General features: G+C 36.7%; 1 protein-coding gene across 1 annotated transcript in view; it reads left to right on the top strand.

The window, feature by feature from the left end:
• MIPEP (mitochondrial intermediate peptidase) overlaps window positions 1–22,504 on the top strand; it is a 68,849-nt gene that overhangs the window by 19,313 nt on the left and 27,032 nt on the right. The window contains exons 11-15 of the mRNA XM_030475967.1: window positions 9,440–9,593; window positions 10,561–10,638; window positions 11,671–11,875; window positions 13,812–13,921; window positions 20,652–20,726. Of these exons, the coding sequence (XP_030331827.1) occupies window positions 9,440–9,593; window positions 10,561–10,638; window positions 11,671–11,875; window positions 13,812–13,921; window positions 20,652–20,726 (622 nt within the window). The remainder of the gene's footprint in view (window positions 1–9,439; window positions 9,594–10,560; window positions 10,639–11,670; window positions 11,876–13,811; window positions 13,922–20,651; window positions 20,727–22,504) is intronic.

Here is a 22,504-nt window from a genome sequence, read left to right on the forward strand (position 1 = left end):
GGAAGGCATGCTTCTATTAAATCAACTAATGTTGATTTAACTTAAAGTGCAAAAAGTCCATTTAATTTACCAGTCACTAAGCTAGTGGACTAAACATTTTGGAGGAAAATCTGAAAGTTACTGAAAGGCTGGCTGTCCAGCATAAGTGACGTTTCAGGAATTACTCTTTTTTTTTTTTTTTTTTTTTTTTTTAATTAAAAACATAGTGAAAGGACAAAGAAGTCATTGTTGATTTGAAAACAATTAAAATCTAAAAGTTGCATATAGTGTCAATACCAACCAATATTCCAAATTACCCCCTGACCTCCTCCAAAATATTCTATGAAGTACAATTAACAGAAGGAAAAGAGGAATGTGAAATACAAGTGCTAGTTTGTGGTTGATGAGAGTACAAAGGCTTTCTATTATTATCATTATTATTATTATAATATTTAAGAAATCCAGAGTCCTCTATAAATCACGGTTAAGAGTCTCCCTTCAGGTAAAGAATTAAATTTCATAGTCTGGCATGTAATGAAAATTGGAAGGGGTTTTCCTTGTCTTGATCTCTCTAAGTTAACCTGAGGGGTTCATCTCACTTTTATCTTCCACTAACAAGACTTTTTTCAAGTTTCTTTGAAAGTTTTGACAGAATCTGTTTTATTAAGCAATACTCACCCTAGTGTTCTGTATCTTTGTGGACTTCAACAAGATGACAATTTTTCTCAAAAATAAAAAAAGAAGCAAGGATATGTGAGGGACTAATAGCCACTGATAAAAATTCTTGCCAACCACCTAATTTGCAATTGTTAAGAGTCTGAATGCTCATATTCTGAAGAACAGTGATCCTCACTCAAATATCCCTAATGTCCAAGTTTACAAAAAGCATTCTTAATAGATAAAAGTCATGCTGCACAAAACAGTCTGCATTTTCTTTAGACCCAGTGAAGTCATACAAGCTTAGAAATAATTATTTATAATCACATACTACATCTTTGTTCTTCACAGGGACACAGCCTTTTTGTTTGAAGCCTGCTGCTCTTGAAGAATAACCAAACCTCATTGTGTCAGTTAGCTTCTTTTTAAAATTGGTTTTTTAAATTGGTTTGGCTACATTACTTCTTTTAAAGATAGTGCTGGACTGCATACTGTAAAAGTAAGGTGTCTGGATTTTTTAACATAGTTCATCCTATAATATAAAGCAGGAATTTACATCAAAGAAACTACTGTTTTCTTTGATATTTCTTCTTTCTTTAGGATGGTACTGAGATTTCTCCTTGTAAAATTTCTGAGCTCATAAAAAAATTTTCATTCTTTCCTGGGCTTTGTTATAAATACAGATACTTTGGTGTTTGAAATCAGATGTTCAGTGTGAATTAAGATATTGGAATACATTGTAGGCAAAATGAAAGCAGAACAAACTTCTTTTGTTTGTTCTTGTGCTTCTCAGTCTTTCACACTTTTGGACGTTTAAGCATATGGATTATGCAATTCTACAGAAACACAATAACTTAAGGCTTATTATTACAATAAAAGGGACTTCTTTTTTTTAAGTCAAAATAGCTAATTGAAAGTTTGGCACAGATAAAAATGTTCTTTTCCACTGTAGATAGTTCATGTGTGTATTTGATGCTGTTTCTGATTTGTTCAGAGTGAGATTCGTGTACCGTTGTCCTTTATTCTTTTTTCTGTACATAAATGTAAAATGAAAATTCCTATATCTAAACTAAAAGGGGTTTTTATTTTATTTTTTAATATGTAGTCTGTAAAAATGCTTTCTTGACTTCAGGAAGTCATCTTATCTAGTAATAATTGTGTTTTCTGGTGTGTGTGTCTGTAACGGATAGAAATTTTGGTATTTCCTTTTCCTGCTCTTCCAGAAGTACATTCAGATCCTTCCGATTTCATCTAACAGCTTAAGAAAATTTACATGCTTAAGTTCAAGGGGTAGTTTTGTAGAACTGCAAGTATCAAAAATCAATTCATACCAGTTTTCCTGACCTCACATACCCTAGAAGAAAGGTTCTATGGTAAGAAATCTTTTTGACTGGAGTTTGCAGTTCTCTGCAAAGTTGTTGTGATTCATCAGATCACCATTCTTTCACTTCCTTTGCCTGCATTATCAAAGACATCTTCCCATAGGAAAGGCTGTGCTGTTCATCCTCTTGGAAATCAGGTAGACAACATGCAGTCCAGTCAGGGAAGCCTAAGTTCCAGAGAGGAGCCAGAGCTCGTAGCAAAGTTCATGACTTCTGCTAGTTAGCTTTAATTGGTATCTTACTAAGCCTGACAGTAGAATATATTTATGTCTGCCTTTCTGGTGACAGGCATCCTAGGTGCCTATCTGAAGCACTCTGAATAACCTTGCTGGGGCCCAGAACTCATATTTTAAGTGAAAGGGTATCCACACAGGATGTTCTGATTCTTGCCCTGGCATGCTTAGCTGATCTGAATCCTTTTTCTTCCTTAGAAATGCTGTAACCATGTTTCCATGTATTTGTCAGCTTTGGAGACAGCGGTACTGTGTTCTGTTAGTGACATTAGTTATGCCATGTGCATCATCCTGCCCACTGAATTCTGCCTGTCTGTTCAGCTGGTGCAGCAAACAAGCTGCAAATTACAGCATACAAGAAAACCTGTCTTCAGGCACCTCTCTGCAGTTGTTATCATCCAATGGAGCTCCAATTGGTTTCCAGCGCAGATTAGCTGTCTGTCTCCAGAACATTAACCTTTCCTGCCAGTAGCAGTAACCCTTAGCAGAAATTTTACTGGTAGCAGAATTCCTGTTAGTGTAGTTCAGTATGGCTTGTAATAACTTCCTTTCTGATTTCTTTTCCCAAAAATACTTGCATACGTTTCCTGTTGGAGATAAAAATTGTAACTTGGCTGAATAAATGTAGAGGCAGCTTGCCAAAGAGTGACCTGAAAGAGTGTGCTCATACTAAAGCAGCTGCTTCTTGCAGTTTTATTTGAAATTTTTACTATTTGTTTTAAATACAAGGAACAAAGCTAGAGAACTATCCAAGCCAAGAGTTGGTAACAGCTTGAAAATCATACATGAAGTGAGTCTTAGAATGGCTGCTACCTTTAACACATACTATAATAAAAATAATTACATGCACATTGGAGTCATCAACAGCTATGAACATGCAGATTATGAAGATTGCCTTGCTCTGACCAGTGAGCAGTTCAGGGGCAGACTAAACTGTAGTACTTTGGAAACTGCTTCTTTTTTTATAGTATCAGTCACTATCTGTTATTTCATTAAATAAGTTTTTGCGTTTCATTCTATCGATAGTGAAGTAATATGCAGTGGAATGCCTTGTTTTGGTAGGGTTTTGTTGGGAGGCTTTTGTGTACGTTTTCAAATACACTTGGTTTCACATTTGGAAAAAAAAACTGATCAAAGAAACACCATACACCTGGATAGAAGATGGAGTTTTCCCTTTAGCTTCAGGAGGAATTAATTTTACAGTCTTGGATCAGCCCTCAAAAAGGCTGGCTCCACATCCTACACAGGCACGCTCTGTCTTTGTTACAGGGCAGCTTAAAGTGCTAAAGGAGTGTATTGATAGAAGTCTTCATCTTGGAGTTTTATGTGGTCTTTTAGATAATCTGGCCCAGGTCAAAGAATGTTTTGAAGATACAACCAGAGACCCTTGAACAGCATTAGAAATTTCATTCAAAGAGCTGAGGGAAGAGAAGTTTGGCTTGCTGTCACAATTGCAGTCCCCATTGCTGCCAAGAAGTTGAGCCATGGTGGTTTAGATTAGCATGAATTTGAACACTGAAATACTGTGCCTGGGAAATGTGTTCTTGCAGTTTCACTAAGGTGATGAAGCTGTGAATAACTGAGTTTGGGTATCATTTGCTAGCAAACAGATGCTTTTTTTTTCCCGCCATCTGGAAACAATGAAGTTGCTAATAGCTGCTACCGTTTGAGTGCCTGGAATCAAGAACCTTCAATAAGGGAGCATGTAGTTTGTCTGTAAACTCTTCCAAATACTTTCCACCCACACCCTCCAGCCAGACTTCAGTTTTACAGATCTAGTAGAGATTGCAGGATTTCCTGTTCTGCTCATTGAGTATTGGTTTTTTGGTTTTTCTTTTTGGGGAAAGATACAAGTCTTTTAAACTAGTTTCTTCCCTTTTCCCCCATTGTCCTCTAATCTTATCTAGTGTTACACCTTTCGTTCTGCAGTGAGTAGCATTAATTTTTGAAGGTGGGGGTGCAGAAAAGGGTGAGTTGTATATGCTTGCTTTTGCCACTGAAAGGCAGGATCATCTATTAATAACAATTTCAGGAGCTGAGTTTTTGGTTAGAGGACATCAACTTTAGATAGCTGAGGTTTTGGCTGATTTCTGTTCCTAAATAAGCCCAAAGAGAAAGTTTTCCTGGAATCAGTGCAATTTTTGGGTTAGGCTTTCTTCAGTGATCGTTGGTCTTGATTTGTGAAAAGAGAGCTCATGTATGAGGTAGGACCAAATCCAAAACTTGTGAATTAAATCTGTGGTTTGGTGCCTGGAATGATTATTGCTTAGTGGGTATAGACTGGTATTAGAGAAAGATTTTTGAAGATGTACTATTCACTTCCTGGAGCAGTAGGGTTTTTTTTTTGTATGCAGTACTCATTTTGAAGTGTAGTAGGCAAGGCAAAAATAGAGAAATAAGTGATCAGAACTAGAAACTTTTTGTGTGTGTGTGTGTTCTGTATAAAGAAAAGCTTTGCCTCAAAACTTTTTTTGTGATTTTTCTGCTGGCAAGAGGAGTATTAACACACATTGTTCATTAAAAGTGGGAGAGGCTTGATCCTGACAATGTTCTACCAGAAATGACTGACATTAACTTTGTGTAGTTATTAAAATGGTTGTTTAACCAGGACCTCATTGTACTCACAATGTCAAGATTGTGACATCTTCAGCCCTGCTGGGGGACTACTTCCCCTGGGGAGTCTGGCTTAAGCCAGTATGGTCTGTTACTGCTATTTTCATGTGTGGGTGGATAAGTATCATGTTTTTCCAAGAGACAAAACTATTACAGACTGATTTTTATTCCCCCCCCCCCCCCCCCCCCTACTTTGGGCAGTGTATTACAAAATACCTATCAGAAATCCTTATCCCCATCCTCTTCATCATGGGGTAGGTTCATGGAGACAATGCACATGTTCACAGAGTGCTGAAAATGAGGAAGAAATAGGCACTTATCTTTTCTCTGTAATGTATTAATGTCAGCTCTTCTATCCATGAAGAAATATCACAACTTTCTCTTGCTTGTATGTATCTGTGTTTTTGACAGAAAGGAAATGAATCATAAAGTGGTTTCAGAGTTCTTCCTCTCCACCCTCGAGCAAACATGTTAATCCAGTATTTCAACTGAGTGTGGTAATCCTTTGCAGTTAGCATGAAATGTTGTCCTTCTCTGATAAAACTGGAACCTGTTTCATGCTGTAGCTGTGTGGTCTTAGTCCTTGGCTCTGTATGACATCCTCACAAATCACAGGATAGTTGAGGCTGGAAGGACCCCTTCAAATCATCTAAGTCCAAGCCCCCTGCTCAAGCACGGCCACCTAGATCTGGGTGCCCAGGACCATGTCCAGATGACACTTTGAGGATCTCCAAGGATGGAGACTCTACAGCCTTTCTGGGCTACCTGTGCCAGTGCTCAGTCACCATCACAGCAAAAAACTGTTTCCTGATATTCAGAGGGAACCTCTTGTGTTTCAGTTTGTGCCCATTGCCTCCGGTCCTATCACTGGGAACCACTGACAAGAGCCTGCTCCATGCTCTTTGCACCCAGGACTGGACCCCTGGAGTACACTGCTAGTCACTGGCCCCCAAATATACTTTGTGGCACCTCTTTCCAGGCCTGGCCACTTAGCCAGGCTTCAATCCACCTCCCTGTCTGCTCATCCAGCCCATACATCAACAGCTTCTCTGTGAGGATCTTATGGGAGACAGTGTCAAAGGCCATACTAAAGTACAGGTAGACGGTGTGCACTGCTCTGCCCTTGTCTACCAGGCCATCACAGAGGTTTTATCAAGCTGGGTAAGCATGATTTGCCCTTTGTGAATCCATGCTGACTATTCCTGATGACTTTCTTGTCTTTCATGTGCTTGGAAATGGTTTCCAGGAATAGCTGAAAAAAGGTCTATCAGAAAAAAATTCTGCAGAAAATTTTGAGCTGTCTGGTCTCCCTTGAAACTACACTTTTTATTTTTCTTGCTTCCTGTGTAAATGTGACTTAATTCCATGAAGTGTTTTCAAGGGTGCTGGTCTTGACTTTCTTACAATTTTCATATTCTCTTTTCCTCGCTGGTAGGAGTTGCATGTTTTCATTTCCTCCAATTGTGAAAATCTGATGGGTTGCTATGACTGTGAGCTGTCGATGGAGTTAAATTTTCATTTACTAAAGTGTGTGTTTATAGTATTGTATCATATAGATTCTTTCTCGAAAGATCTCATACAGGCAGCTCTTTTCTCCCAATTGACAGGTAGCAAATGGCAGGGAAACCCTGGATGATATTGAATGTCTGGGGGGAGGAAGATGTGAAGGTACTAGATGAGCTTTGCACATGGTCAGCATTGGCAGGGCTGATTGAAATGAGCTCTGCAAAAAACCCTGCAAAGAGCCCTCACGCAACTCCCATATGAAACCACTTGAGCATGTCTGTATTACTCCACTGGTTCTGAGATAGTGTTACAGGTGGGCTTCATGATGCACCTGTATTAATAAAACATACCAAGGTATGGTAAATTTGAGTGGCTCTGCAGAAACCAGTGTGAGACGAGCAGGATTGGGGCAGAGACAGAACTAATAAATGCCACTCACCTGAAATGGCGCTAAAGAGATCTAGCTCTAGGTTATTACTCAACTCAAGGCTCAATTAAGACTAAAAGTGATGTGTAACTTTTTTTTCCATGTAATTTTTTAGCTATAGAAAAGAGCATCATTACCTACTATTTCATCTTTAATTTGTTTTGAAATAAATATTGTAATTTTAAAAATAAGGATAATCATGTTTCCCAGCTTGGAGGGGTATATGTGGAGAAATCCTGCTTCACATTATATTAAATTTCTATTGAGACAGTACTTTTATAGTGAACATTTACAGTCAGTCCTTAGTTAAAGAAGCAATTGTTTGAATTGGAAATGGGAAACTCAGCTTAGTATTTATAGCAGTATGTAGGATGATGGTGTAAAATTTTAAAGTGATGTGTCAAAAAACAGTCCTAAACTCTTACAGAGGTTGCTATGACTAAAAGGTGTTATTTTTCCTTTTTAATAAAAGGGTCATTGTAACAGGTCTTGTATTCTGCATACAGGGAAAGCTTCAGAGCAGAATCAGGGCTGAAGCACTTAGTGGTGGGTTTAAGTTTTCATGGTAACAATCCCAGCAGAAGGTGATCACAGGTTGGTACTAGAAAAGTCTGGAGAGATCTGAAATTTACCTACTGCAGCTTTTCAAAAAGTGCCACTGTTGAAGGAGGTGAAGTTCCTGGGAGTTACTTGCTTAAAAAAATCTCAGGATATTCAACATATACACTGTAATTCTGTACTTCTGGAAGGGTTCCAGGTGTAAAGCAGTGTCTATCATACTCCAAATTTCTGTGACTTATTATATGGAAACTAACTCTTCTCTTGCTGCTTCTTCCTTCCATGTCTTCTCTTCTTCTCTTTCCCCCAGTCTTTTTATTTAACTTGATCTAAAGTGACTTATCGTGCCTATTTTTGTTCTTTAGATGTGAAGACTCTTTTTGAGTGAGAAGGAAAATGTGTGTATTGCAGCATGCAGTGAATTTAAATGTTGCTACACATTTTGAAGTAGTTGTGTCAGTACGGTAGAGGCAATATCTGGTATATTGCTGCATTCTAGTAGAATTAAAAATGGAATACATTGTCTTTAGCTTCTTGCATTTGTAGTGTGAAAATAAGCAAATTCCTGTAACTTAGCATACCTGTATTTTTAACAGATGTTGCTACAGTAGTTGCAAAAAGTTCCTGGAATATGTGATAAAGGTAATAGAAAATATACTAGAAAAATAGAACAAAATACAGTGACACACTCAAGAACAAGTAATGCCACCCTGCTGTGCATTGCAGTGCAGTGGAGCTGGATAGTGAATTGTAGCTGCAGTTGTAAGCAGCGTATTGGCAAATGCAGTATACCGAGTGGACTTTGTTTTTAGGTCTTTTGTGTGCGGGAGTGGGAAGGAAGGGTAGGTAAGTGGATAGGGACTAGCTTGCTCTTTCACAGTGGGTCTCTTGCTGAGCCTTTTGATCGTAGGCTTTAAAATAGCATAGTTCACATCTTTGGTGTTCAGCTAATGTAGTCTACCTGATGAATGTTTAAATTTCAGTGACTATTGCTGTTTCATAAAGAAGCAAAAGCACAAGAGCATGAAAGAAGATAGAAGGGAAGGGACTGTGGTTCTTTAGAGTTGAACAGTCTTTACTCTGAGACCCCAGAAAATGGTATAAAGAACTTAACACTTGGACTTTGTATCTGAAATGGGGAGCAAGATCATTTTTGCCATTTGGGGTGCATGCACAACTACAAGCAGATTCCAATTCTGATTTTGCTGTTGTCTCCAAGGAGTTGTGTGGCCCTGACCAGCTTGTTGAAGGTGTAAATTTGCTTGATGCCCTTTTTAGGTTTGGAGTCTCAGGAAGTTTGAGCCTAAGTATAGGCTGCACACATCACTTTTATAATTGCTTTTTGTTCATTCTCAGTTTATGTGTGTGCATGTAGATGCATGGTGTCTTCCTTGCCATGTATGTCTTCTGTGCTGCAGTGTCTTGAACATACTTAGTTGTTTGATGTCAGGCTCAGGAAATCATGTTTGAAATCCATGTCACATGCTAAAATCTTCACGTGGCTCAAAGATCTAAGGTACTTTCTACATGTTTCAGAGAGTCCCCAGAGCTTGAGGTGTGATTCACATGTGGGATGTGATTGTGTCTCCTTGGTGTTTCTGTTGCTCCAGCGACAGACAAGACTGCAGCGTCAGCAGTGATTGCTGGTTGGTTTCCTGCCCTAGCTGAGGATTTGGCTTACACCACAGCCAAAGGAAGCTCCATTTTCTGGTTAGTCATGCGGCACAACCTTGGCATGGGAATGGCACTTGAGTGCCAGTGGCTTCTTGTGGATCAAAAGCCATAGCCTGACCACCCATGGTGTTGCCATGTTCTTTTTGTGCCACTTGCTCACGACATCTCTGAAAATCATAGTCAACGTCTGCTGAATTTGGTATCCAAATTTGAATATAAGAAAAATTGAGGTACTGTGAAGCACTAGTCTGTGACTTAGTTTCATGATTTGAAAAATAAAGCCAAACATGCTCAATAAGGGTCTTAAGGCTTATGTGGTTTATTTTGTCACATCCTGCAACTTGGAGGTGAATACTTGAGTTTATTTAGCTCAACTGACTGACTGATTTGGGATTCTTGTATTTCCTTAGGTACAACATTGATCCTGGCTTGTACTGTCCATTTTTCTCACTTGGGGCATGCATGGAAGGTTTGAACTCTTTGTTCAGTCAGCTCCTAGGAATCTCCCTTTATGCTGAACAGACACAGAGAGGAGAGGTTTGGTCTGAAGATGTTCGAAAGTTGGTAAGTATTCCAGTTCCCAGCATCTGAACCAACAAAGGGAAGTTCGGACAAGATGGTGTGTTCCTCTAAGCTTTGAATCAGATTTTAGTTTTAAGTTAATTGGGTACCTATCAAAAGCACAGAGTAGTTATCTAATTTCAGTTGAAGTTAGACCTCAAGGGCTTTATATTCTGTCTCAAGTGCCTTTTGTATGCTTGCTATTTTATGGCCTTTATAATATGTGTCTGTGTGAAGGGTTACTGCATCAGAAGCAGTTTCTCTGTTTGGAGGTGATTGTTTTACCTTTCAAGCTGTCCTGAATCAGCTCTGCTAGTTTTTTTTTAATTTGTATATGACTGTAGACAACCAGAATGCTGTAGGTACCTATTCTAGCAGTCATGTGTCTGCCTCATTTTTTGTTCTGTATGTCATTTGTACTTTGAGAACTGTTTTTATGTCTTATTTATTTGGCCTCTTTTTAAGGGAGGGTGGAAGTGAAAACTTGAGCAGTAATTTACTCATCATGTTCCCAGGTTCCTCTGTTGTCTTCCTTCCTTGTATTCATATGCAGATCTTCTTCAGTGCTCTTCCACCTCCAGCAAGAGCTGCTCTTCTTTATATCCTGTGCGTCAATTTATAATTACTCCTTACTCATTCTATTTTCATTTCCGTGGTAAATCAGCTTCTGATGATGTTAACTTCCCTGAAGCCATTTAGGGGCTACAGACAGTGTTACTTTTAAGACTAATCTGTGACTAATTAGTTCTGAGTGAAATGCAGAAATGAGTGTAATTTGAGGGACAAGTTGTGAATCTTGTATATATATATTTTTTTTTTCCCAACTGTAATTACCAACAGGTTTCACATTAAGTATTCTCAGTTTTATTTGTCATTTATTCATTATATATCTTTGGATTAGAATACTATGTTTTCAATTTACACATCATATCAGTGTGTTCACTGTGGAAATGATGCTTTATTTCTTCAGGCTGTTGTTCATGAAACCGAAGGTTTGCTAGGATACATCTATTGTGACTTCTTTCAGCGACCTGATAAACCACATCAGGTAACATTTACGATCTGAGTCCAGAGTGGTGTTATTTGATTAATGACTGTAGTGTTAGGGCCATTTGTAATGTAAGTTTAGTAAAAGTTACCTTGTTTTAAAATAAATCAGATTTAAACAAGGAAAGTCTGTAACTTCAAATGTGGTTTTAGGTAAAATTTTTTTGTGAGTAACCTTCCATTTTAAAAAAACCTTCACCTGATAGGCTGAACTCAGAGTCTTTGTTCTACAGAATGGAGGCACTATGAAATGTCATAGAAATCTGTTTAGAGAAATTGTAGATTCTAAACATGTATTTTCTGGCCTACTATTTACAAGTAGAAACAACCTGAAATTTTAATATTCTCTAAAGGTGAAAGCTCATAATGACAACTAATTTTTATTCAAAATTTGACATAAAACTGTGGATGGTTCCAACTCTTGTGGCTCACTTGCTTGTGCTGTCTAGTGCCAGTATATTAACTATACAATGCAGTATAACAGACATTTCACTCTGTATAGACATTTGTAAATTACCACCTTGAGGTGATAAATGGACAAACCTTAAATCTTCATTAGTTTAATATATTACTCTGTTTTACTAATATTTCACAATATACTAGGAGTGCTGTGCAGTGTATTTTGTAAAGAAGTTAATGCTGAAAAATGAGGAGAGAAAAATCTAAAAATTGTGGATCTGAAACATCATAAATTTCTTCGAGCTAGTCATATTTTGTAGAAAAAAAGAGAGGTTTTGGTAATTTTAAACAACAACAACAAAAAAAACCTTAAATTTTATTTTCTAAAAGCAACACAACACAGTCTTTTCATTATGGAATAAGGTAGTTTTCAAATGAATATGAAGCACATAATAAAGATGGAGAAACAGCATGCTGCTATCAAACAACATTGTTAATGATCATTGAATTTTACTTGTGTAACTGAATGTGTTTAGGTTTAATCTAATAGTTTAATTTAATAATTTAATTACTGCTTTAATATCATTGATGTGATGCCATTGGCTGCCTGTGTGTTTGCTTTCATCTTGAAAAGGATTGTCACTTTACAGTCCGTGGAGGCAGGTTAAAGGAAAATGGAGAGTACCAGTTGCCTGTAGTTGTTCTTATGCTTAGCCTGCCTCGTTCAACAAGGAGTGCACCAACGTTACTAAGTCCTGGCATGATGGAGAATCTCTTCCATGAAATGGGACATGCTATGCATTCTATGCTGGGAAGAACTAGGTACCAACATGTTACTGGTAAGAGAGTTAGAATAGTGATTTTTTGGTTTTGTTTTAGTTAAATGTTTAATTTCTAGAAGAAGAGAGTAGATTACAAAAAAAAAAAAAAAAGGAGGAAAAAAAAGAAAAAAATTGAGGAGGGAGAGAGAGAGAGAAAAAAAGCCCAGACAAAACAAGAAAAAAAGAGGATGAACCAGAAATGATTGAGTCTTGTGGTGAATCTTCTACATCTGCATGTCAAAGTCTTGAAGGGGCAGGAAATGGCTAATTTTGAGGCTCAGACTTCCCATGAGCCCCTGGGTATGGTTTCAGTGTTGCTTTAGCTCCAGGCAGTCGTGAGTCCCAGGGGATTTCACTCCAGATCTAGCCTTGCAAAAGCAGCATTGGAGATCAGTCGGATTGTTTCTGCAAAGAACCCTTTATTTTTTTTTTTTTTCCCAGGGTTTGGAATGTGTGACAATCAGATGGCTTGCCCCAGGGATGTCTGTTAGGGGCCATCTGCTCTCATAAGAACAAAAAATTTTATATTCTAGTTGAGGTGCACTGAGTATTTCAAGTCTTTTCTACTCTCTCCTGCCTCCCTTCTCTGATTAACATTCCCAAATATTCAAGTACCCATTTTGCTGCTAATGGGGCCAAAACTTGGATAATACTGTACATTTTTTACTTAAGATGTGCTGCTTTTTAAGTTAATCTCATTTCACTATGTGCATTTAATGATTGCTTAATGCATATGTGTGTGTATAAGATTTTTAAAACCTAGCTTGTGTTCTGTTTTAGTTCATCATGTAGAAGAGGATACCTATTTTTATTTTTCAGGAGGACTAACTTATCCCAGATAACTGTCTAAACTTTTACCTTTCTGACTTTCAGATAGTGTAATTTTTCAGGAGTCTCTTTAATGGTTGTTAAAAGAATTCTGTCACTTTATTGAGGAGCACTGAGAAAGCATAAATGGCTGAGGGGACATCCGTGTAGTGCTGCAGGGATTTGTCTTAAGCTTTTAAAAAATTATTTTCAAACAGCAGGAGGTACAAAACTGTAGGAAATGCTATTTATACTAAAGAGCAGTATTGGTCTGAAAACAGAGTATAAACAGATTATGAATTCAGATTAGAAATTAGAGAAAGATTTGTAAAGCTCAAAGGAGGGATTGGAAAAAAATAGTCTTCAAGAAAGGATAGTAGAAGCAAAAAATGTACTTACATTTAAGACTAGTTTTGAATGCTGACATTGTCTCTAGCAGACAGGGGCAGAGCTGATTCATGGACAGTGGGTCTGTTGTTAAAGCAAGAACTTTATACATCCCTAACTTTTATACAGAAATCGGAAATGCAGCTTTAATTTGGTGATGTGCTATACTTCTTAATAACTTCCAGGGGTTTTGGGAAAGTGCTTTTTGAAACTACTAACTGCTAAGATACTACCTTATTGCACGCACTTAGAACATGTCTTCAATCTGCAAGTGTTCCTTGGATGAATGACTTAGTATTATAAAGTGAGGTTAGTATAAAGCATAAGTAAGCTCAGCAAACAGATGGAAGCTAAAAATTGTAACTGTGAATGGGATTAAGGCAGAGTTTTATTTACATTGTAGTTTGATTTAGGTTTAGGACACTTAAATATATTTGGCGTTTCATGTAGGGCCAGTTTGGCTGCAGTCTGGTTTAGTTTAAAAAGGGTGTGATCCAGAGCTTTATAAGGTGCCTCACCCAGCTGTTCAAATATTTTGTTTTACTTTGTGATTTATAGTAAAATGTGTAGGATTATAATGAAGCTTTTCTGGCAATATGTACCATAATGCTATGGAAATAAAATATTGACTTAATAAATGAAAGAATATTAAAGTTCACCAAAAGTCCAAACTGAAAGTTGCAAAAACTTTTAGAAAGAGTTAACTATTTGTGTTACCGAAAATAGCGAATGCTAATGTGTACAATTATTCTACCTCTAGGAACCAGATGTGCTACTGATTTTGCTGAAGTTCCCTCGATTTTAATGGAGTATTTTGCAAATGACTATAGAGTGGTTAACCAATTTGCAAGGCATTATAAAACGGGACAGGTAAGGAAAATTAATATGTAAAATATTGAAAATAGAAATAAATGTATTCAGGAAAAGAATCACATTTTCATGTGTTATTTCTTCATAATGTTTAAAGTAGAAATAAACAATAAATAGAAATTATTTTAATACTATAACTTCAATTATTCAGAAAAAATGTTGATATTCTTACTGCAGGAGAGATAAATCTAATCTCTAAAAGAATAGAAGATCCTTATATCCAGGGTTCCAATTACATATTTAAAATTTTTAACCTTTTTTTCCTACAAATGTTGTGTAGTTTCTATACTACACAAACTTAGTATAGCAGGTGAACAACTGCTGTGTTGTGAATCAAGTTATGCAGAATGTTTTAATTTAATTACAGGTAAGTTTTGACAAAAATAGTGATTCATCATTAACTGTATAAAGTCTGTCTTTAAATAAAGCTTGGGTATGAAATCATGGCAATAAGTTGAAATCCTCTGCAGTGTTTAATACCTCCAATTTTTAGCACAGTGTAGGGTAGTGATTGAAGTAGTTTCTGATGAAAAGTGTACTGTTCTATTTAGGATGAGATTAAGATTAGTTATATTCTGGCAGTCATTAATCTCTGCATTAAAATTCTGATCCCTTTTTCACATAAAGCTATTCTATGCCATTCTACTGCAAGGATCTACTTTCTGTGGGAAATTTAGAAAACAGTGCTCTTTGGAACAAGGTGACTTTCAGTGGTCGCTTGGCACATGGCCACAATGGCAGCAATACATAATTCATATTTGTACAGCCATTTAAAAAAAACAAACCAGTAAACAATAACCAAAGATTTTTTTATAGTGCTTTTCACTGAAGCAAGTTTCAGTGTACTTAAATGTGATGGCTGAAGAGTAGACTACCCATCAATGCAAAATCAAGAAAGCCTCTTAAGTTGTGTAGTGTTACACTTCATTGAAGCTTTTTATCCAATAGTAAGCACTCAGTATATTTCAGTATTATGGAAGTGGACTTACATTTGCTTCCATTGGACACTTAAAAAAGTACCTCACTTCTATTTTAGTAGATATTGTCTGAGAAATTTGCTCTGTAACTCAGCTTTATTGGTTTTTTGTTGGTTTTTTGTTTTTTCACATGACAGTAATTTCTGCAGAATTGGCTGCACTAAGAAAGTCTCCTCGAAACCTTTGAGTTAAAGGTACAGGGTTTAGGAGTGTTCCTCATTTATGTGTTTGAGTCCACGTACTGAAATACTGCTTTCTAGTGTTCTCTGTAAAGTTCATGTAGTGTTTAAACGTTGTGGAGTTAATCTGATTGCCCAGGAGTTCAGAGAATGAGTTTGATTAAAACATCTGAAAGAGATTTGTGGAACATATGGCACTGTGTTTTCAAAATGACTTAACCATGTTTAGTTGCAAAAGCTAAGAACCAGGGTTTGTGTCCCATTTGGCATTTCCATAAACAACTTCCATTTATTGGTGGTGAAATTTTGCCCTTTCAGAGAGTAATTGAAATAGATTTAATGTAGAAATTCAGTCTTGAAGGGTTCTTGAGGAGCGGATTATGCTGGAAGATGAGAAAAAGAGCCTGAAATGGCCGTGTGGCTTTTGAGGGCTTTAGAGGGCTTCCTTCTAATTGCTTTTTTAAAAATTTAGAATGTATTTTTAAGCCATTATTCAACATGTATAAATCTGCTTTGCTTATATTGGTTTGTCTAAGCTAGTTGTAAGTATCTGATATCAGATTTCTGTGTCTGTCATTTAAATACAAATAGATTGAAGTAATCTTTTTTGTTCTTGAAATTTAGTGATTGTTAGAGCAATTACTTTTATCTGTTGTGTATATGTTACAAAGTACTTTGAATAGAAAATCTCCAGTCTCTTACATTTACAACTTCATAAAAATCCTTTTGGGGCTTAACTTTTCTGTGCTTTTTCCCTGGTGTGCAAATAGAAATTTAAATCAACATATTCTTCTCTAGTTTTTTAATTATTTGAAAGAAAATTGAGTCCACTTTACTCCCTTTTCAAGGAGAAGTAAGAAAGGTGGGTGAAACAGTTAAAATGTGAAATTCGTAAAACCATTTCATCCCAATATTTTTCTATATGAGAACTTCCATAAAGTTTCTTCTTATGAGTAAAGAGGCTGAGCTCTTCTGTGTGAGAAGGATCTTTCCTGCAACAACTACACAACCATAGCTCTGCTGGATGTTGACAGAAGGAGATTTTTTTACTGACCTAGCTTGTTGAGGAGGCAGAGCAGATAATTTGAAGCAGCATCCTTCTTTCGGCATTGCTGCACCTATGCTATAGTTTTTGCATGTAAATTTTAGATTGTGTCATTTTTTAACACTTACATAATTACATCAGAAAAACTTGATAGCATAGTCTCAGTTTATGATTGCTCTTGCCATAAAAGCCAATTATAGAAGGACCCTCAGGATCCTCACTTAGGATCAGTGCGTATGGTTATGGGAAGAGGAGGAGAAAGAGGTGTTGTTTTGATTATTAAAACATAGGGACTGTTGGAAATTGGTTTTTAGTAGCATTGCAAACAAAAGATTTGGTGGGCAAGGTTTCAAAGCTGAGAATGCATTATGCATATAGATGTGGATCATGAGGAGCTGGTGCAAAATATCTTGAAGTTTATAGACAGCTTGTCTCTGCCTTCTGTGCATTTTGGATGGTTGTGCTGTTGAGTGCTGAGGAGTGAAAAAGCTTGCAAGCTCTTCTGGCAAAAGGAACAAGTCTTGTGAATTTAGTTCAAAAAGCTGGCCAGCACAAAAATACTTGTTCCAAGAAAGTAGCAAGCCTAGTTTTCCTTTCTTCTTAAAGGTAACTCAAACCAGAAAATCCTTGGAGGAGGGAGGGAGGGAGGGGAAGGAATAGAGAGGACTGTGTTAATTAGTTACTAAAGTTGAACCACTCAGGTAAGCTCATGAAGATGAGCTATACCAAAATGAGGTTGTAACAGTGCTTAAGCAGACAATCTGGTGCATGTGTGCCATTCTGCATCACTGTGTTTGTTTGATTTTGTTTGTTAAGTGCACAGATATGTGGTAGGTCTGTTGAGCTAAATCATTTTAAGCTTGTGTGTCTTTGGAGGCTCTCTTGACAAAGGCCAGTATTTCAGCTGTTCAAATTTGAACTGACTTCATTTTTCACAGAGATGGAATTACAAAGGCAGTATTGTATTAGCATGATTGAAAGAATAAGCCCACAGATAGTAAACAGTTGTAATGTGTTGTGGTTACTTACACAGCAGTAAGGAGTTAAGTGTGCTTTGGGACATGGGGAATTCTGTGCTTTTAGCCACCATGGCAAACATGCTGAAAATTCATGCCAAGATCTTAAAGTTATTTAATATAAAAGGATGGAAAAGTGGAACCCAAAGTAAAGCATGTAGGGTTTAAAATTTAAAAATGGTATGGTTATTCAATTAACATAGTTTTAGCCAAAGCCCTGTGAAGTCTTACTTGGAGGAGGATGACAGTTTGATTCTGGTTTTATCGGAGAGCTCATCTTTCAGGATGAGTAAAATAATCATGCTGATGCACTTTTTTCCTTTACTCAGCTGCTTATTAAGGGGTTATATGAGATTCTAATGGAGCAAGGAGAAATAGTTTCTATTTCCTGAAACAGTACATCTTCCTCAGTACATTCAAGACCTCAGCATATCTGTATGCCTCATATTCACAGAAACAAACTTTGGTGAGGAGTGGTGATCTTTGAAAACTCTCCTGGAATCTAATTTTAGTTCCCTGAAATCTTAACTTTTAAAATCCTACGGGTGCTTTGGGAGAAATAAGTGATGTCTTTTTTATCATTCTTTCAATTTAATCTAATTTTGTCAATGTTTTTCTGGTGACAAATTCTGCTTGGCTTGTGAACTATGATAACAACACAATGTTTGAGTGAGATCACTAGTACTGATAGATTTAAACGAAGAAATATTTACGTCTTTCTCCTGTGCCTTTTTGTCAATAGGTATTGTCGTAAGAATGATTTGTAATTTCCTGTTGATTTTAATCTGCTCAAACAGTAGAGCTTGCTCTTTAGAGCAGAGTAGATCTACATTGTTTGATATTCGTATGGCTGCAAAAAAGCTACAAATATTTTCTTGGAGGCTATTGGTATTACCTACATTTTACTTGGTCTCTAGAAGGTGGTGTTAAGCCATCTACTGTGCAAAGATATTTAGTACATTATTAATGATCATTCTGCATCTCCTCTCAGGAGTATGATTCAGAATAGGATAGATGTTTGTAGAAGAACATAGGGAAGAAACGGGTGAATGCAGAGACTGCCTTTTGATCGTTCGCTGGCTTGAGATCAGCTATTTGCAGTGCAGCCTGCACTGCAAAGAAGTGCAAAAAGAAAGCAAGACTGTCTTGAGTGGAGAGTCTGAAAGAAGTGCTTAGCTCTGAACTGAGAATTAGGCCTGCTTCAGTTGTTTCTTGAGCAGGGCTGGACATGACCAACTCTCCTAGGGAGCACACAAAGCCTGTCCACATTGCCGAACCTTGCTGCTCTGTGTCCCAGTGAACTGCAAACTTGGATTTCCCAATTCAGTTGAGGATCTGTGGGACTGTGGTTTACTAAAATGCCATTTAGAAAAGTCTAGTGCCTTTTGTTTTATTTATTTGGTGTAGCAGCTGAAAGTCTGTGCTCTGAACATCCTCTTATACCATCATTTGATATAGCCGAAAACCAAAAATGAAAATCCATTATGTTGAAAGAGGTGGTTTGACCTTACTGGTAGGAGTGCTCTTGGCTTCAACACTCTTAAATTATAACTGTGTGAAATATACATATTTGCTGTTGCCAAGCTTTTGTATGTTCAGCTTTTTTAACACTGGCAAATAATAATTTAAGAATTCCCATCCAGTTTTCTCACATTTTGCTGTATCCAAAATATAGGTGCCCCTAGAAGAAATCAGTTTTGTTTAATTCCATACTGCACTACCTCACTAGGAAATGAAAGCCTCCAAAAAGCTGCTAAAACTTACTGATAGGTTTGCTGCTTAATAACAAAATCTATTCAAAATTCTGTAGATTTCCTTACACAAGGATTTCTCCCATGACAACTGAAACTGTGTTATTGCAAACCCACATGTGCTTTAGTTCCAGGATGAAAAGTCACTGAAGGGTATGCCTTACTCTCTGTAAGAAGATGAGACTAGAGATGTTCATAGAGCCAGGATGAAAATTGTCCAACCAAAACACTTTTTACCGTTAGTGATTTTTTCCTACTTTGCTTCTTCTGTTCATAACTATTCTGCATAATGAAGTAGTATTGTGAACAATGCTAAATCCAGTATGCAGCCTTAAGGTAGTTAGCTACTAACATCTTTATTATGATGGATAACTGCTCACTTACTCTGGTCATCCAAAATCATCATGTAATTTGAAACAGAATTTTTATATTTAGGAAGGGTAAATACTGGCCTAACAAGGATATACTGTAGGACAGACTTCATTGGTGCATTTGTGCCAAAATTGAACAGCTGTGCACATTTATGACAGGCAAAATAGTGGGTGTTGTTCTATCCCATTCTTGACCCAGCTAACATTTGTCTTGGAGAAGAGGTTACAAGCCTTGGCGAGCTACTGCATAAAACAGCTGTGCAACTTGAGAGTTTTTCTAATCTGCTTTAACTTCCAGATTCCACAGTGTTAATTGATAACATTTTCCTCACTTATGAGTAACTTCTCTGCAATTGGTTTTTTGTTCTGTGAACATTAACACTGTTTGTCTTGAAGTCATATCATTTGCACAGAATCTAAACATACAGCTCAGCCATCAGGATTTATAGACTTTCATGTGTTATTTCTTAAACACTTCAACACACTGTAAAAGTGCAGGTATGCTTTTAGAGCTCAGTGTAATACCAGACATCTGTATTACATTGTACAACATGTAGTAACTTTCTTAATATTTTAGCAAGAACCCAATTATGTTAACCATATTTAATATGCTTGGTTAGTAAAACTGCTACTAAAGAAAAAAGAATATGCTTACTAGGAAAAACATCTATTGAAAAGCTTCAGGAAGCAATGGAAGAAGTGTCAAGCATTTATATACAGATATTCTTAAAAATCCGTCATTAAAAAAATCTTTGGAAGTACCTGTAGATGTCTAGATAGAACGTCAAAAAGGTTTTACTTAGTGACTTGAAAAATGTCTCTGAATTTCAGCCTGTGGTGGCATGAGTAATTTTATTGCCATAGATGTGGAATAAAGTCAACTTTGTTAAAAATTTCAAAGGGTAGATATTTACTGTTCAGTATGACAAAACATTTTAATGTGGGTTAGGGCAGAAGACCTGATGCTATCCCAGTGGAAGTTAGGAAAACCCCACCAGCTCAATAAAAGTTATATGGGCCTCCATGTAAATCTAAGTGAACTATGCTCAAAGACCAACAGGAGAAGCTATTATAATATCTGCTTTTGAAGATTAGTCAGGATGACCAGGAAGGACTGTAGCTGCCCCCTCTATTCTTTATCTCTAAAGACAGTCATAATATTTTTAACAGGCATATAAGGAAACATAGGATCAATTTACAGAAAAACAAACGGTGAGACACACAGTAATTTCTTGGTTGCTATGTAAATTACTGCCGATATCTTAATTGTCCATTTCATGCTTTGTTTAGCAAATGAGTTTTTCTTCCTCAATGTAAAGCACTTCAAATATGTTTTTATTAGCAGGATAATTTTAAATATATTCTGACTTTTTTTTTTTTTTTTATTCAAGCCACTACCAAAAAACATGGTGTCAAGACTATGTGAGTCCAAAAAGGTGTGTGCTGCAGCTGATATGCAACTCCAGGTATGTTCTTTGTATTCTAGTCTCTACTCTTTATTTAGAACTTACAGAACATATTTTGATTCTTATAATTTTATCAATTTTTTATTGTATACACTTTATATGCAAATTAATGAAAATTAAATCATGTTGATATGGATACCATTTCTGTATTTGGTTTTGTGAATGTACTCTGTGCTGCCTGCTTAAAGCTAAATGTCTAAATCTGTAGGAAAATATCATTAAACCCACAGCTTTTGAAAATTATTGAATTATCAGAATTCTCAAATGTGACTTAAGATTGAGTTCTTAAATTCATGAAATCACTTAAGGAGCACTTGCTGTAGAGGAAGTATTGCATACCATTGAGTCATTAAAATGTAGCAGGACTGACAGATAGAGCCACTTTAGTGTCACCAAAATCCAGGAAATAAACTCTCTAACCAGAATGAAAAAATCAAACCAGCTTGTTTATGAGAATGTGATAGGAGCTCCCATAAACAAACTGTTATTTTTCTTCAAAGGAAGTAAAAGAAATTAGGGCTCTATCTAAAATGGGTATTTAGGTTTTTTTCAGTCCTTCAACAGCCGTTCTCAGTTGTTAACAGTAGCATTAGCATCCAGCCAAGTTGTTTGTTTTAGAGTGAGAGTTTGGCTGCATTTAGTATGCTACAAGCTTCTGCTGTGTGATTTCTGTGAGTTTGGTTTCTTCTTTGTTTTGCCTTAAGCCAGAAGCATATAATTTTTCTTTTTACAGTTGGCCTAGTGTTTAGGTGAGGTAAGCCTGCTAGTACCTTAATAAAGGGTAGTCATTATTTCTGAGATGTGTAAAGAAACAAGTTTAAAGATCAGATCTCTGTAATTCTTCACTTTGAAAAGTGCCCAAATGATTGCAACCCTGTCTACAAACATGAGTTATGCTGGTTAACTGGAGTTGATTTAAAAGCAAAACTTAGTTAAATATTTGCAGTTTACTCTGTGCAGTTATTTATAGTGTTTAAAAACTAATCATAATACTGGTGCGTGGACCTGTAAATGTTTATGTGTCAGTTACACTAATTAAAACCAGACTTAGTGCTGTTTTCAGTACATACATTTTTTTTTTCATTGGTTAAACTTCACAGATCTTTGAGTTATGCTTTCAGTGCAGTGCCGGTTGTCAGTGGACAGTGTTGGCTCTACAGATGTGAACATAGAGGGTGCCACCTGTGGCTATACTGTGATATGAAAGTAACTGCATTCTCTCTGCAGATCTAATTTTGAAATGCATACCCCTGGGTCTGAAAGGTTTTCATATAGAGATAGCTAAGAATCCAGAAAGAACGTGGACAAAAGTAGAATTTATTCATGTACAAGTTGGGTTTTTTCCTGGGAAAAAAACCAAACCAAAACAAACAAAACAATTCAGGATTGAAGTAAAATTTATACTGAGGATGCTTAGTAGTGGACCTCTATTCATGAAGTCCACCAACACAGAATAATTTGGCAATGTACAGACTAGTAACCATCGAAGTGATGATCAAGTGCTTTCACATGCACCCATTCTTTTCTGGTGTGTCCATAACAGCTATATATAGGTCTAATTCTGATTTCCTTTCAACTTTTAATATGTATTTACTATAATCTTGTCAAGGTTTGAGACCAAATTGTCAGTGTGGGAGCTAAATGGGCTTGGATACCAAGAACACTTTTAAGTAACAGATATGTTAAGAAGTGACATGGCTACCCTGCCCTGTAGTGGGGAAGATGGTGTGTAAGTCAGTCAAGGAGGGGTCTTTGCATCAGTCCCGTGGGGTGGGCTT

Source organism: Strigops habroptila, chromosome 2 (genome assembly GCF_004027225.2).
Source record: "Strigops habroptila isolate Jane chromosome 2, bStrHab1.2.pri, whole genome shotgun sequence".
NCBI classification, from domain to species: Eukaryota; Metazoa; Chordata; class Aves; order Psittaciformes; family Psittacidae; genus Strigops; species Strigops habroptila.